The 16,792-nt window shown below is 44.9% G+C and overlaps 1 protein-coding gene across 2 annotated transcripts in view; it reads right to left on the minus strand.

Annotated features, from left to right (window-relative positions):
• The window catches only part of CUL4A (cullin 4A), a 69,994-nt gene that overhangs the window by 40,488 nt on the left and 12,714 nt on the right, over positions 1-16,792 (minus strand). Inside the window, exons 3-6 of one of the 2 annotated variants that reach the window (XM_075918528.2) lie at positions 12,449-12,552; positions 10,415-10,484; positions 7,736-7,809; positions 7,350-7,512 (exon numbers count right to left, since the gene is read on the minus strand). In XM_075918528.2, coding sequence (XP_075774643.1) covers positions 7,350-7,512; positions 7,736-7,809; positions 10,415-10,484; positions 12,449-12,552 — 411 coding nt within the window. Of the gene's footprint in view, positions 1-7,349; positions 7,513-7,735; positions 7,810-10,414; positions 11,199-12,448; positions 12,553-16,792 lie in introns of those variants that run through there. The other variant, XR_012900369.2, reaches the window with a different exon arrangement.

Genomic DNA, 16,792 nt, shown 5'->3' on the forward strand with positions numbered 1-16,792 from the left:
ACATCATATCATTAGTGTGCTTCAATCAGGGATTCGGCATCTGATTTATGTAAATCAATGCACTTCTGTTTCAATCACACAGACATCAGAAGCCAATATAAACACAATTATGGGACCCCAATCCTGCTTACATTCCTACAGAGAATGCAATAGTCCCAAATTAGTGAAATAATAGGACACAACTGGTAAAACAAATTTGTTGAAATGCTAGAACTAATCAAGAACAACAATCTCCAAAATAATCGTCGTCCAAGAAATCTAGGGTCTGTCATCTTGCTTTAGCTCACTGAAATAAGTGAGGTGTAAATGAACTAAACTAAAACTAACAGGAACAATCAAGAGCAATGAACCCTTGCGAACCAGCTATTTCCATGCTGATGCTTGTTAAAAAATAATGCATTAATTAAATTTATAACTGAACTCCTTGTGGGAGAATTGTATGTCTCCGGTTCTGTTTTATACACATACTGACATATATTTCAAGTTATAGCAGTCTCAGATGATGACCCAGCACGTTTATTTTAAGAGCACTGTGTCAGCAGATTTCATAAAACACAATGTGAGATTTCTAAAAATAGCTACAGCACTAAACCCAAAGCTTAAGAATCTGAAATGCCATCCAAAATCTGAGACGAGCGAGATGTGGCACACGCTTTCAGAAGTCTTAAAAGAGCAAAGCTCTGCTGATGGCATCCAACTCAAATGATGAAAATGAACCATGTGTGTTGGTCTGCTCTGTTTGGATCATTATCAAGCAGAATCTAGTACAGGCTGGACCTCCCAAAACTGGGACTCCCTCGTCTGGTAACATCTGTAGTCTGGCAGGACTATGGGTGTTCCTAGATCAGGGAGTCTTGACTGGGAGTACCAGTGTCAAAAGGACTGGTGGCTCAGAGACCAGCGGGGCTGGTGCTGGGACCAGCACCAGAGTGTCGGTAGTGCAGCAGGGGCAGGGGCAGGGGCAGCACTAGTAACAGAGCCAGGGACATGGCAGTTGTGGCAGCCCCGATAGCAGGATTGGAATCACGGCCGCGGCAGCTGATAGTAGGGATGGGACCAGGGCATTCCAGATTGCCAGGATCGCAGCAGCACAGTAGCCCAGTGGTGGGGAAGGGGGGACCTGGAGCCAGCAGTGGGAGGGGAAGGTGGTCTGGGAAGCGAGTAGCAGGGGGCCTCCTCTGGTCTGGCAAATTCCCTTGTTCGGGACCACTCAGGTTCCAAGGGTGCCAGACCAGAGAGTTCCAACCTGTATAAGCATGGATGCATGTCCTCTTGGATGGTGGTTGAAGCATGAAAGGACACATGAATTTTTAGCACATCTGGAATATAAATATCTTGTGACACTGACTACACTAGTACCATTTGAACACCTGTTCTCACTTTCAGATAACATTGTAAATAAGGAGCAGGCAACATTATGCCCTGCAAACTATAATCAAACTTGCTTTCCTGAGCGATTTCTGAACAAGTAGGCATGAGTGGACTCGTACGTTCTACACTTTTATTTTTGAATGCAAGGGGTTTTTGGGGGGGGAGGAGGGCATAATTCTACATTTGTAAGTTATGTTTCAAGATAATCAGATTGTACTACACTACAGATTGAATCTCTCTAGTCCAGCACCCTAGGGACCTAATCAGCGATGAACCAGATAATTTGCTGAACCACAGCATTACCAACACTTCCACTTATTGGGCTCTTAGGAGACATTTAGGGGTACATTTGAGCACAGAACACCGAGAGCCAGGACTTGTGGCTATAAACCAACTTTATGGGACCGTGGGAAACTTGGGCACACCTGTGATAAGAGGACATCCCACTAACTAAAACCATGCTGGACCAGACAGTGCCAGACAAGAAAGGTTCATACCATTTTTTTTCCTTTTTAAAGTACAGGCAGTCCCCGGGTTACGTACAAGATAGGGACTGTAGGTTTGTTCTTAAGTTGAATCTGTATGTAAGTCGGAACTGGCGTCCAGATTCAGACACTGCTGAAACTGACCGCCAGTTCTGACTTACATACATACAGAATCAACTTAAGAACCCCAGGCGTCCCCAAGTCAGCTGCTGCTGAAACTGATCAGCATCTGATTCCAGGAAGCCCGGGGCAGAGCAACTCTGCCTGGGGCTTCCTGTAGTCAGCGCTGGTCAGTTTCAGCAGAAGCTGACTTGGGGACGCCTGGGGCAGAGCAGCTGGGGTGCTGCTGGGTTGCTCCAGTAGCGCCGCTCCTGGGTGCTACTGGACCAACCTAGCAGCACCCCATCTGCTCTGCCCCAGGCGTCCTGATTCAGCCGCTGCTGAAACTGACCAGCAGCGGCTGAATCAGGACCTGGGGCAGAGCAGCTGGGGTGCTGCCGGGTTGGTCCAGTAGTGCCCAGAGCGGGCGCTGCAGGACCAATCGGCAGCGCCCCAGCTGCTCTGCCCCAGAGTCCAAAACAAAAGCCTGGTCTGCTGGGGGAGGGGGGGGGGGAGCACACTAGCTGTGCCTCCCCCCTCCCCAGCAGACCAGGGACACGGGGAGCAGGGCCTCTGAGGCTTTGCTCTGGCAAAGCCTCAGAGGGAGGGACCCCACCGCGGCTGCGGCTTCAGTCCGGGAGCCTGTGGTCTGCTGGGGACGGTCCCCAGCAGACCACAGGCTCACGGACTGAAGCTGCAGCCGCGGTGGGGTCCCGCGCCTCTGAGGCTTTGCCAGAGCAAAGCCTCAGAGGCGCGGGGAACCGCCACTGCTGCCGCTTCAATCTGGGTGCCTGTGGTCTGCTGGGGACCGTCCCCAGCAGACCACAGGCTCCCGGACTGAAGCCGCAGCCGCGGGGGGGTCCCGCGCCTCTGAGGCTTTGGCGCGGGACCCCCCCGCGGCTGCGGCTTCAGTCCGGGAGCCTGTGGTCTGCTGGGGACGGTCCCCAGCAGACCACAGGCACCCAGATTGAAGTGGCAGCAGCGGCGGTTCCCCGCGCCTCTGAGGCTTTGCTCTGGCAAAGCCTCAGAAGCGCGGGAACCCGCCCGGTGCCCCTGGTCTGCTGGAGACGGTCTCCAGCAGACCAGGGGCACCGGAGCAGCTTACGAACGGGGCTTTCTCGCCCCGACTTCCGGGGCGAGAAAGCCCCGTTTGTAAGTGCGGATCCGACATAAGTCGGATCCGCGTAAGTCGGGGACTGCCTGTACAAGTATTTGTAATTGTGACGGCACGTTGGGGTTTTCCCGTCTTCTCCACCCCCGAAATGGCACGAACAGACTCCCCCAGCCAGTAGAATAGAGGGAGTTTATTGCTTCTCCAGGATACAGCACAGCACAGATGTCATCTGGTTACAGGAACTGGGGCTAAGAGGCCTCAGTGCCCCCCTTGAGATGGGGGGTGGCTGGGCCCTACAATCCAAGACCCTCTCCCCAGTTCCTTCTCCTCTGCTTCCCAGACCGAAACTAACTAACTCTCTTCCAGCCCTGCCCCCCAGCCAGGGACAGCATTCCATCTTCCTTTGTTTCTCTCCCTGGGGGGTAGCTGGTCAGACAGGTTGAGAGACCCTCTTTGCATAATGACTCATCCCCTGTCCTGCTGGGCCGTGGTACAGACAGCAGCCAGTGGGGGTTACCACAGCCCCAGCATAGCAATCAGCAAGGTACCCCCACTACGTCACAGTAATAAAAAATAAATATAAAGTGAGCCCTGTACAGTTTGTATTCTCTGGTATAACTGAAATCAATATATTTACAAATGTAGACAACATCCTGAAACATTTAAATAAATGGTGTTCTATTATTACTTAATAGTATGATATATTGCAATTAATTTTAATCACTTGACAGCAATAAAAAAGAAATCTCTCTAAACTAAAACTCCAATCTATCCACTTATTTAAAAAATTATATGCTCAGTTTTATTTTACTGAATAATTTACTACAATATTCATGGCTTGATTTCGCGAATGAAGATTTAGGAAGGGGTTTGTCCACATCTGATGCAAGCTCACTGGTGACTGACGAGTCCAATGCACGACAGGCAGATTCGGCCGCAGTGGCAGCAAGGGAAATTCTGTTCTGAGTTTAGTACTGCGGTGTTACAATTCTTCCTCCATGTCCTTTTGTCCTCAATACCAGCCCTACGTGTATTCTTGAAGGAGGAGACAGCCTGCTGAATGGTGCATCTCCAGGCCTCTCGTTCCGAGGCTAAAGCAGACCAATGGCGGTGGTCAATATGACAGACGCCAAGGGATTTCTTCAGAGAGTCCTTGTACCTCTTCTTCGGTGCTCCTCTGTCGCGGTGGCCAGTGGCGAGTTCGCCATACAGCACAATCTTGGGCAGGCGATGATCCTCCATCCTGGAGATGTGCCCTGCCTAACGCAGCTGTGTCTTCAATAGGATGCCTCGATGCTGGTAACCTCTGCCTGTTTGAGGACTTCAATGTTGGTGATGAAGTAATTCCAGTGGATGTTAAGGATGGTGCGGAGGCAGCATTGATGGACGCGCTCAAGGAGAGGCAAGTGATGCCGGTAGGTAACCCATGACTTGGAACCGTACAAGAGGGTACTCAGTATAACGGCTCTGTACACACCAATCTTTGTGCCTTTCTTTGAATGCTTGTTGTTCCAGACTCTTTTATACAGCCTTCTGAATGCACAGTTTGCCTTTGCCAGTCTGTTATCAATCTCTTTATCGACCTCGGCATCTGAGGAAATAACACACCCCAAGTAGCTGAACTGATGAACTGTCTTCAGCTCTGACTCACCAATGGTGATGCAGGGAGGGCGGTAATCTTCCCAAGGTGCGGGCTGATAGAGAACTTCCATTTTCTTCAAGCTGACTTCTAGTCCAAAGAGTTCAGCAGCCTCTGCAAAGCAGGATGTTATGCACTGCAGCGCTGTCACCGTGTGAGAAACAAGGGCAGCATCGTCAGCGGAGAGTAATTCTTGGATGAGTTGCCGCACTGTCTTAGTATGGGCCTTTAGTCGCTTCAGGTTGAACAGACTGCCATCAGTACAGTATCGGATATAGACACTGTCTTCATCATCAAGTTCTACTGCAGCTCTTTGGAGCATCATACTGAAGAAGATCATGAAGAGAGTCGGCATGAGGACGCAGCCTTGCTTTACACCGTTGCATATTAGGAAGGGCTCTGAGAGGTCAATGTCATGTCTGACTTGGCCACGCTGGTCTTCATGTAGCTGGATGATCATGTTGAGGAACTTTGGGGGACACCCTAGTCGCTACATGATTAGCCACAGACTTTTTCTGTTCACAGTGTCGAACGCTTTGGTAAGATCGACAAAAGTCACGTACAATCCCTTGTTCTGTTCCTTAAACTTCTCTTGTAGCTGTCTAAGAATGAATACCATATTGATGGTGCTCCTATTATCTCTCAAGCCACATTGGCTCTCTGGAAGGAGTTCTTCTACAATGGTGGGCACCAATCTGTTGAGAAGAACTCTTGCAAGAAGTACTCCCGCGAGAGAGAGCAGAGTTATCCCCCGGTAGCTGGAACAGTTATCCCCCTTGTTTTTGTACAGAGTGACGATGACTGAGTCACGGAGGTCCTGTGGTAGCTTGCCTTGTTCCCAGCAACAGACAAAGAGCTCGTGGAGTTTGGTGTGCAGCGCTGGCCCCCCATGCTTCCAAGCCTCTGGTGGAATTCCACTGACTCCTGCTGCCTTGCCACTTTTCAGCTGTTTAATGGCCTTGACAGTCTCCTCTAGAGTAGGAATCTCATCCAGGTCTATTTTCTCTGGCAGTTGTGGGATACGATGGATTGCTGAGTCTTGGACCATGCGGTTGGCGCTGAAGAGAGTCTGGAAATGTTCCGACCACCGGTTCAGGACAGACACCTTGTCTGTGAGGAGCACTTGGCCATCTGCAGAGCGCAAGGGACTCTTGATGTAATGCGAAGGGCCGTACACCGCCTTCAGGGCTTCATAAAACCCTCTGTAGTCACCGGTATCCACGCAAAGCTGAGTTCTCTCTGCAAGTTTGGTCCACCATTCGTTTTGAATCTCTCGAAGCTTGCACTGGAGATTGCTGCATACAAGGCGGAAGGATGCCTTCTTATCAGGACAGGACGGCTGAGCAAGATGCGCTTGATGGGTGGATCTCTTCCTCATCAGCAATTCTTGAATTTCCTGATTGTTTTCATCAAACCAGTCTTTGTTCTTCTTAGAGGAAAACCCTAGGACATCTTCAGAGGTCTGCAAGATGGTGGTTTTGAGGTGTTTCCAAAGAGCTTCTGAAGAGGGGTTTGTGGGACAGCTGGGATCCTTAAGCCTCGACTGAAGATTCGCCTGGAAGTTACCTTTCACTTCAATTGATTGGAGTTTTCCAACATGGAACTTCTTCCTTCCCCTCTTTGGCTTGGCTTTGAAATGGAGACAGTTTACAGCGCACAAGGCGATGGCCCGTATGACACTCCGCGCTGAGCATTACTCGGCAATATAGTTTTACTCCAATACAGTTTTAATGGAAAATGAATTATGGTATAGAGAGCCACCGAACAGTTATAGGTACAGCTACTAAATTTAATCGTGATCCTTGTCATGATCATGAGGGTTAGCCAGCAGCCTGGGGACTAAGGGGTTAACTATGTCCCTTACTTAACTAGGTAGATTTAGCCAATAGGAATGCTGGTAGGAATTTCAAACTGGGACAAAGGAAATTTTGGTTTTTCCCTCTGTTGTCCTGGGCAGTAGAGTCTTTCCAGCTATTGAAGGGGACAGGATGTCTCCCTCTAAGAAAATACTCTTCACAGTCTGTAAGTAGGATAAAGTTTAGATAAATCTATTTTATTGTTTTATGGTTTGGAAAATAGGATCTTGTGTCTGTGCATTTAAAAATGGGTTTTGCTCTCCTTTGTAACTAAGTTCCTGGCACATAGTAAATTTCTCCTCCATGAGTATATTATTTTGTTACTGTTCCATCTAGTCATTATGCTTGCAACAGGAATATTATGGTGATAATAAAAGTTCAATAAGTTAATTAAAAGTTTATTTTTATTTACCTGGTATTGGTTAATTTTTGTGTTCAGGTTTGTACTTTAGGGCTGGGATTTCCTAAGTGATCTCTCCCCTGATTTTTCACATCAATACTTGGGTGGTAGCAGCAGAGATTTTATTCCCAAAATCTAGGTTGTTAAGATTTGGGGGGGGGGGAGTTTTATATCAAAGCCTGGTAGATAAAGTTTTGGGGTACTTTTGCTGGCCCCCTCTTCTGCATTTATCGTACCAGAGTGGGGAAGGAGCCATGACAATCCTAAAGTATGTTTTTAGTTCAAAGCACAGAAATTAGAAAAAAGTTACTCTTGTAGGACACGGAACAATCAGAAAGGTCTGCCTTTAAGCATGACAGCTATTAGTAAGGTTTGATATAGTTACCTGTAGATCAGACAGCATGCTTAACAGACTTCGCAACAGGCTTCTGTCCACAGTTTCACCATTCCGTTCCCGTTCAATCAGCAAGAGGATTCCATCAATGGTCTTGTTTTGAACAAATTTATCACTAATAATGTGCTTTCTAAAAAGCTCTAGCCCCATATCCCTGTATAAATATTAAAAATATAAAATTCAGAAATATAACTTAATTTATAGAACATTCACACACTAACTCCATGCATTTACATGAAATTTTCAGAAATGAGAGATGTTACATGTATTACATACACAAAATGTAATCAGGGGAAAAACAATGTTTATTCTTTACAAAACAACAACAAATTCAAGTTTAACAATTATGCTAGCACCATACTTACACAAATACCTACCATATAGAAGGAAGCATTGAGTTCTGAAGCACGTATGTACGATCCAAAAATAAGAAAATGCTTCTAATCATGATCTGCAAATATAAAACAATGACTAACCCAATTTGCCTATTTATAACCACACATAATTGTATTTTATATTAGGATTTGTGATAGTTAATTGACTTGTTAGGTATCTTAATTATGCATTCTAATTTTTGCACATATTAAATCAGATGTTTTATAAGGGTAATCATTTTTTTAAATTGTGGATCTTGATACCAATACTGTCTAAGCACAAACTGTATTCTAAGAGGTATCCCAAATAATTCTACACCCAGTTATTAATTTTAAGACATTTAAGATGGTATGATATCATGCACTAGTTCTATTCTTTGACCACCCAAGAACTGCACTAATATACTTCCATTGTACATGATGCAGTGCTATACTGTTATAAATTTGATTTTAGAAACGTATTTTTAAAAAGCAGTTATATGTTGGGAAGAAATGGGGTTACACAACATATTATTTGCCTATGAAAATCAGTTCCCAGTTAAATGAGAAAATAGGGGAAGGTTATAAATACTTCCCATTACCAATGAAAATATATCCAATATCTTAATTTTTCCAGATCTATCTTCTTTAAAAAGAGAAGAGAGTCTCTAGAGGTATGTCTACACAGCAGCGTTATTTTGGAATAACTGACATTATTCCGAAATAACAAAGAGCATGTTTACACTACAAACCATTATTTCAAAATAATGTTGAGCTGGAGGACTTGTTACTCCGACTCATGGTAACCCTCATTTCATGAAGAGTAAGGGAAGTTAAAGGAAGAGTGTTCTTACTTCAACTTCCTGCTGTGTAGACAGTGCCTAAAGCCGAGTTAAGTTATTTTGACTTAAGCTACACAATTGGCGTAGCCAAAGTTGCGTAGCTTAATTCGACTTTAGCCTTGCTGTGTAGACGTATCCTAGGTTATTTTGAGCCCTTCCACTTCCCTACCACATCATTAGCTGAGCAAAAGTTTCATATTCAGCCGTCCACTTAATTTTATAAAAAATTAAATATGGAAAATTGATTTCTTCACAGCTTTGATTTCATGCTAGAACACACGTTAGAAGTGGCTAAAGAAGCCACATTCTGCAACTTGGCACTTCTGAGGGGGAGGAAGAAAGAGTCGAGTTTAATACTACCACTTTCATCTCTTTTCACTTTCTTATACCAATGGTTAATTTGTTTTGACTGAAAAATCTCTCTCCTGGAAAATGTGACTTAGTCTAAATATCTTTTTACAACAAGAGTGGCCAACCTAAACCTGAGGAGGAGCCAGAACTTACCAATGGACTTTGCCAAAGAGCAACAGTTCTATGTCACCAACCCTGATCATATCCCTACCACCACTCTCAGCACATCCTGCCCAATGGCAGCCACACCAGTCAGTGCCTCCTCCTCTTTTTCCTCCTGCCCACTGCAATCAGCTCTTTCTCAGTGGGAGACACTGGAAGCGGGGGAGTATGGATGTGACAGGTTCAGTGGAGAGGGTAGGAAGTGGCAGGATCCTAGGAGGAAAAAGTGGAGGGGGACAGCACCTAGGGCAGAGCTAGGGATTGAACAGTGAGCACCCTCCAGCCCAGTGGAAAGTTGGCACCTGTAGCTCCAGCCCTGGATTTGGTACCTATGTAAAGAGCCACATATTAACTTCTGAAGAGCCACATTATGGAGCCAAAGGTTGGCCACCCCTGTTCTACGAGAAAATGCCAAAATGTTTCTATTTTCTGACTGGATTTTTTTTATATTGTGTTGAATAGAAACATGCTTTCTTATTATTTTCGAAGAGGAAAGTGGAAAATAAGTTGGGGGGGGGTCTTCCTTCATCCTACCTTTTCTTTTTTGAAACCCGTGGGAAAATGGAAAAAGTGAGGAGAGAAAGGAGGATAAATTCTTCAAATGAAAAAAAAAACTGAACATTTTTAGTTTGCATAAACCAAAGCAAAATAAAATGTTAAGTTGAAATTAAAATCTTCATTCAGAATACTATGTAAAAACTAAATTAGAAAATCCCCAGGAAAATTTTTGCGTCAACCTTTTTAATTGCGGCAAAGGGCAGGAATGCAGAGATTTGATTTTCCAACGAGTTTGTTCCTTAATCTTAACTGCCACTCTGCCATCCATGGAAAGTGCCATTATCTTATCTTTTAAACGTTACAAGTGATATGGAGAATTAAGAATATTTTATTAAATGTGTGATTCATGCCCCGATGTCCTCCATCATATTTTTGCCTGTGAAGATATGAAAAAAAAATGTATGGAAATTATCTATGTGTTTGTGAGTTTAAAATTAACTTTGAACTTTTCTGACTTTATAGGTTGGGGAAGCACCCAAAAATTGATGAATGCTGCTTATATGCAACCAGGGAGTGCTCTGCAAGAAAACTGCAGGTGGAGAATAAGTGCATACCTCCTTATTCTTTGGAATGAAATGAGATTTTCCTTGCCGAAAAATTTATAATTTATATAGATGAATAAGAAAACATTTTGGGTTTTTTTTGTTTTGACTTAAGAAAATTCCTGTCAGTCTATGATGAATGACTGAACTCCCTCTCCACTTCTGATTTTTGCAATAACCTCACCATTTATTTACCACATTTTTTTGATATCTCATGGATTTGCATTTTGAACAAATAATCAACTTACCATTTGTCTGCAATGATCTTGCCAGCATTTATTTACCTTCTTTAAAAATAAAAGACTGTCCAGAGAATCTGTACAGCACCTGCTAAGGAAAACTAGTTCATCAACACCCTTTTGAGGACAGATACTAATGATTATCTTTATCCAGTAAATTTTTATTCATCAAGTTATTCAGTAAAGATGCTCAGTGGATACGCAAATGGAATTGTGCTGGAAGTTAGAGATCAAAGTTCAGTTGCTAAAAGTGGAAGACTAGGAGAGGGCTGGGAACGCTCTAAAATCATGACTCAGTTTTTGAGTGAATACCTTACATTGTTCTCCTGTGTCTCCATCTGGCAGATTCAATATGTAACTTTGACAGGTTAAAAGAAGGAGTCCCACATATCAAAAGCAACTCTCCTTCCCATTGAGGAGAGATGGCAGGAAGTAAGAACAATTGTGTTCATTGAACTGGTTTATATCAGACAAAAGTTCAAACTGCTGTATTCTTTTAAAAATCTTTCAAGGGCTTAAATAATCGTCACTAAACCCACACATGACTCTGTTCACCTAAAGTCACAGATCTTCATGAATTTACTGTGGAGGCTACTTCATAGAACAGCAGACTTTGGTTGTGATTCACGCTTTCTGAGTTCCATTAAGCCTTTTATGAAGAAATCCAAATGTGGCTTCCTTCACATGCAAGATCAACACATCTTCCTAAGCCAAATGTTGATGACTAACGTCACTTGTAAAATATGGAAATTTCACATCTCTGAAAATCATTTCTCACAAGACAGAAAAAATCTTAAATTTAAAAGCACTTAATTCAGAAGATTATATGAAGTTTAGGAGTATTAAAAAAAAAAAAAAAAGAAAGAGGGATTTATATCATTCTAATTGAAGATCGATTTCTTTTAACTACATTTAAAAAACCCACATCCACAAGATCTGTTTCAAGCATAGGACACTAACTCTTCCAGTATTTGCAGAGCCACAAGAGAACAAAATCAGTGAGGAATGTGACAACTTCATGGGAGGACAAACTGCTATGAGACCACAGCAAGAACCAATTCAAGGTTGTTGGTAGCACGCTCAGAGCAGTTGCAGATGGTGCAGCATCACTTTTGAGCCCAAGAAATGAGCACTATTTGACTGTCATTAAAATAATGAGAAATACCTGTAGTAATTTTGGAGGCACCCAGTTTGCTCAGACCCCCCAGTGAAGGGACACCAGAACAACACTGGTATGTCAAGGTCAACGCAAAGTGGCTTACCTCAATAACGCAAAGTGGCTTACCTCAATAACTTTGTAGGGTAGACCAGAACTAAGTGGCAGAGAGAGAGTTTGGAAGGAAAAATATTGAACACCCTATCTCAAACCCAGGAAGCAGGACTGCTGTACAACATTCTACCTGCAGCCACTCTCCTGCATACATAATACAGGTTGAACCTTTCTAGTCTGACACCCTTGGGACCTGACCAGTGTCAAACCAGAAAATTTGCTGGACTTCAGGAGGTCAATATTGTCTAGCAGCATTACTAACACTTCCACTGCTTAGTAGGGTCTTAGAATGCATTTAGATCTAAATTAGAGCTAAACAACAGCACAGAACATTGAAAGCCAGGATTGGTGACTGTAAACAAACTTTAAGGGACCACAGGAAACTTGGCTACACCCATGATAAGTGGACATCTGGCTAATTAAAATCATGCCAGACCATGGATGTTTCTGGACGAGAAAGTGCTGGACTAGAGAGGTTCAACCTGTAGCTGTTTCTTCAGAGGTTAACAAAGCATTGCTGACAGTCATTAAAATTTTGAGACCAGGTATAAAATTACTCATGCACTCTTGCCATGACAATGAAAATGTTATTGATATTTTGTTGGTCCACAGAAATTATTCAATTAAAGTAAGCAGGTAACTAAAATTTTGTAAGATTGCTTTTAAGATAAACCATTCAATATAGAAGATCCACATATTTGTTTTATCAATTGTTGTTGTATTACCTTTAGAAGGTATTAAGGAGTGTATTTCTGTGCACAAGAAAAGGATATTCTCTGAACTGAAGGATCTGTGCTTTTACATGATCTTCACAGACTTGCCGGAGCTGTTTGTACAGTGTAGGAGACACTTTATAAGAACAGAGGTTTTCGACAGCCTAAAAAACAAAGAACATTACAAATAAATATAAAAAAGGATATCCTGTGTAAAGTGCCTGTTCCAGCATAATTAACATAATGAATGATGAAAAGGAAAAAAAATCACAGAAAAAGAATCACATTTATCCATCTAAATTAAAAAAAGAATAAGTTAAAATGTGTTTTTAGTCAAAATCACAAAGAGGGAAAAATCAATGTTCATGGACTTTGTTTTAAATTATTTTTAAATCTGAGTCTCTCTCAGGCCCTTAGGGCACAAACCAGTTTCTGCCACCAATCTATCCTGAACCACAATCTGAACACCTTCCAAGTATTTGTGTCCCATAAGTTCTCTCTGACTTGGGAGTATTCAGAGGAATTTTGTTGAATTCTTGTTTATGTTCCTTCAGCTGCCCAATGACACGGCTGCCATGATCCAATACTCTGCCTTCGTTCTTAACATGCTTCAGATATATCCTTTAACTCTTCCAGGTAGCTTTAGAAACAAGGTTTTTTCCAACTCTGACAAAATTTCAGCATTTGTTACAAATTAATTGAATTTAATAGCTAGTACAGGCTGAAACTCTCTTAACTGGAATTCTCTGGTCCAGCAACATCCATGGGCCAACATCAATGTTGCAGGACCAGAGAGTCCCAGTGGACAGCCAGCAGTAAGGATCCCTGAGGGTCTAGCAGGGCAGTGGGTTGTCCACTGGGAGCTGACGGCAGGGCTGCCCAGTGTGTAGCAGCGGAGCCAGTGCAGCAATGGCTGCCCAACACGTTGGCAAGACAGTGGGGCCAGCAGGAGGTGGGGAGCCAGCTGGGAGGCCAGCGGCTGAGCCATGGGGGCCAGCGGCAGGGGTCCAAAATGACCTCCCTTGGTCTGGCAAAATCCCTCATCCAGGACGAGTCAGGTTCTGAGGATGCTGGACCAGGGAGGTCCAACCTGTATTAGATAATCCTGAGACATTTGCTTTCAAAAGCATAAAAACATCTGTGTGCGCCTTTGATGGATTTCTGTCTTTCATCTCCAAATACAATTTCTGTCTAAACATATGGATATGAAGATTTTTAGTCAAGTGTTTAAGTTCTAGATGTGCAGAGACCAAATATGGTTTAAGATGGTGAATGCATCTACCACATTGCCGGTTTGTGACATGATTTCCTTTTGGATATGCCCTCTGGCTTGCACATTACTGTGAAGGTAGAACCTTAGAGTTATGAGCACCTCAGGAACTGAGGCATTTAATAATTCTAAAATATTCAAAAGCTTCAGAGGAGTAGCTGAGTTAGTCTGTAACTGGAAAAACTTTAAAAAAATGAATAGTTTAGCAGCACCTTAAAGGCTAACAAAACATGTAGATGGTATCATGAGCTTTCGTGGGTACAACCCACTTCTTCAGATGAATGGAGTTATTAAAAGTCCAGTTCCAAAATAAATAGGGATCGGGACATAGGCGGTGAGCTATATGGGCTCATGGTGCCCATGCTCCACCAATATTTGGAGCTGGGTCTCTCCCCCTGGAGTGGACCCCGGCCCCCACTTGCCGGCCCTGTGCGTCCTCCTCCCAGACCCCATATCCCTGGCCCCGGAGCGTCCCTCCCAGCATAGGCGTGTGCACGGGGTATGACTGGCAGACTGGCTAACTGGAGGCTGCTGCTAGAAGAGGAGGGGTATGACGGGGCAAGCTCATCCCCCCGCCCCCGCAAGAAGATGCCGGCGGCCGCAGCATCAGAAGCTGCACGACCTGGCACGCCTCGGCACTGCTGCACATGCTCCGGCGGCCCTGCGGGCACTTCAAAAGCCGGGGCAGCACAGCTGAGAAAGAGGGCAGAGCACGCCACCGTGAGGCTGGCGGAGGATGCAGGAGGCCGGAGGGAGCCAGGGCCCCGGACAAGAAGCACTCCATGGCACACGTACCGCAAGAGGGCTGCCTGAGAACCCGAAGGGCTTGTACTGGGCGGCCTCTTCTTTGCCTTTGGGTGAGTGTGCCTCCCATGCCCATGTGCCCCCTCAGGCCGGCCATCCCCCTCCCGTGCGCCCCCCCGCATCTCTCCCTCCCCACCCGTGGGCCTCCCCCCCGCCTGCGTACCCCCACTGCCGGCCACCCCAGGGTGGCTCTGGTGGCAGTGAAGCAGAGCTGCTCACAGGCGGAGCGGGGTGGCCGGGCTCCCTGCCTCGCCAGCGACACTCTGCAGCGCCACTTGCCCACCTGCGCCCCGAACCCGAGAGCCACCTCCTCGGTACCAGGGCCCCACAGCCGGCCGCGCTGTCTATTCTGAACCATTCACTCAAGCCTGCATTTACATTGTTAGTGCTGGATTTTTATAGAAAGCGTTGAGTAGGGATTTACAAGAGTAGTTGAATAGTCGACTGTTCAATAGGCCTGGGCTTGCCAGGTAGTCAAGTCAACAACTCGCATTCCCCCCACCCTTGTTGCCTCTATATCAGAGGCAGCATGGAAGAGTAGGAGCTGGTGCTGGGGGGAGCCGGCTTAAAAGCCAGTCCCTGCAGCAGCATCTTCATGTTGTGGGGTTGGGGTGCAGGAGAGGCAGAAGTGCAGTAGCACTGCGGCGCTGCTTTTTAAATGTAATAAGAGCTGGGCAGCCTGCATGCCCGGTTCCTACTACCTTTAACCTGCAGAGCCGCTGTGGCCCCTTAACTACTCATGTACTTAACACAAATTGTAGCATGTACAGAATTACTCGGATACTTGATCCTTACCATCCTTAGTGCTGAGGATAATATTTTTTACTGGCATGCCATAATACTTCATAACGCTCCAGAGTGAATCGTGATGGAGGGTGTAAAGTACTTTTTGAAATCTATGAACTCTGAGTTGTTTAAACCATTTGGTGCTATCTTCAGTGATTATTCTGAAGGTGAAAATCTGGTTAACAATCTTTTGGATCAAACACCAGCTTGCTCCTCCCTTAGAATAAATAAAATGGCTGAGGCGAAACCTCCTTGGGGCTATATTGCAGAAGACTTTACCAGTCATTGAAAGGAGTGTGACTCCTTGCCAACTACTGCAATTACTCAGGTTACCCTCCCTTACTAATTTGACTATAATGCCATTTTCCATTGTTCGGGAGGCTTTTCCTGGTCCTATGCTTTGAAGGCAAATTTGGTGACTTTATCAGTGGATTCATCTCTGGCTTTCAACATTTCCCTGGTGACCTGCAGCTTTCCAAAGCTTTAATTTCTGTTTTCAGTGTTGTAGCTGCTGTGTTGGTCCCAGGATATTAAAGAGATAAACTGGGTGAGGTAGTATATTTTTTTCCCACCAACATTGTTGGTGAAAGAGAAGCTTTATTTCCATAGTGTCCAACCAGTTCTGAAGCAGTAGCCACTATAACAGCTATTGCTATAGCGAACTAGCCACACTCAACTGGCTAATAGCCACATGTGACTAGTGGCCAGCATGTTGGACACCATGGCTGTATATGCTTCTCTTCTTCATCAACAAAAACTGATCCAATAAAAGATGGATCACTCACCTGGCCTTTCTTTCTTTACTGTCATTCACTTTGAAATTAAACATGTTATAGTGTTAGTTGTGGGTTTTTGGGGTTCTTTGTCAAAGTCAATAGTTTTCTTGTGCTCTTGATTTGCTTAGCACCTCTTGAAAGAGAACTGCCACTTCACTTGCTTTTTTCCCCTTTTTCTTTCCTTGTTTATCCTTGACAGGCCTTCCTGCTGGTGTAAATTTACCAGTTAGGACCATGTTGAGCCAAATAAAAAAATTGTTTTTATTATCACGTCTTTCAGCAGCCACTGAAACCATTATCCATATACTTTCTGTTGTCTCTCTGACACTGCTTTTTACCGTGCAGTCCTTTCTCCCCCTTCCCCCCTTTTTAAATACAGATTTATTTACTTCTTTTTACTGGAGGTGTTTAGGGCAGGGATGTTAGTGTATACAGTAAGCTTCCGATAATCCGGCACCTTTAGGACCCAGGGGGTGCTGGATTATCAGATATGCCGGACTATCGGAAGGGGGGGCTATGAGGGGTCTGGGGTGGGGGGGCGGTTATGGGGGGGGGGCGGCGCTGTGAGACCAACCCGGCAGCACCCCAGCTGCTCTGCCCCAGGCGTCCCCAAGTCAGCCGCTGCTGAAAATGACCAGCGGCTGACTCGGGGAAGCCCGGGGCAGAGCAGCTCCAATTGTCCAGCTGCCTGGACACTTCCGGATTCCAGGTGGTGCCGGACTATCAGGAGTGCCAGACCACTGGATGCCAGACAACTGGAGTTTTACT

This window comes from Pelodiscus sinensis, chromosome 1 (assembly GCF_052426305.1).
Source record: "Pelodiscus sinensis isolate ZL-2025 chromosome 1, ASM5242630v1, whole genome shotgun sequence".
NCBI lineage: Eukaryota > Metazoa > Chordata > Testudines > Trionychidae > Pelodiscus > Pelodiscus sinensis.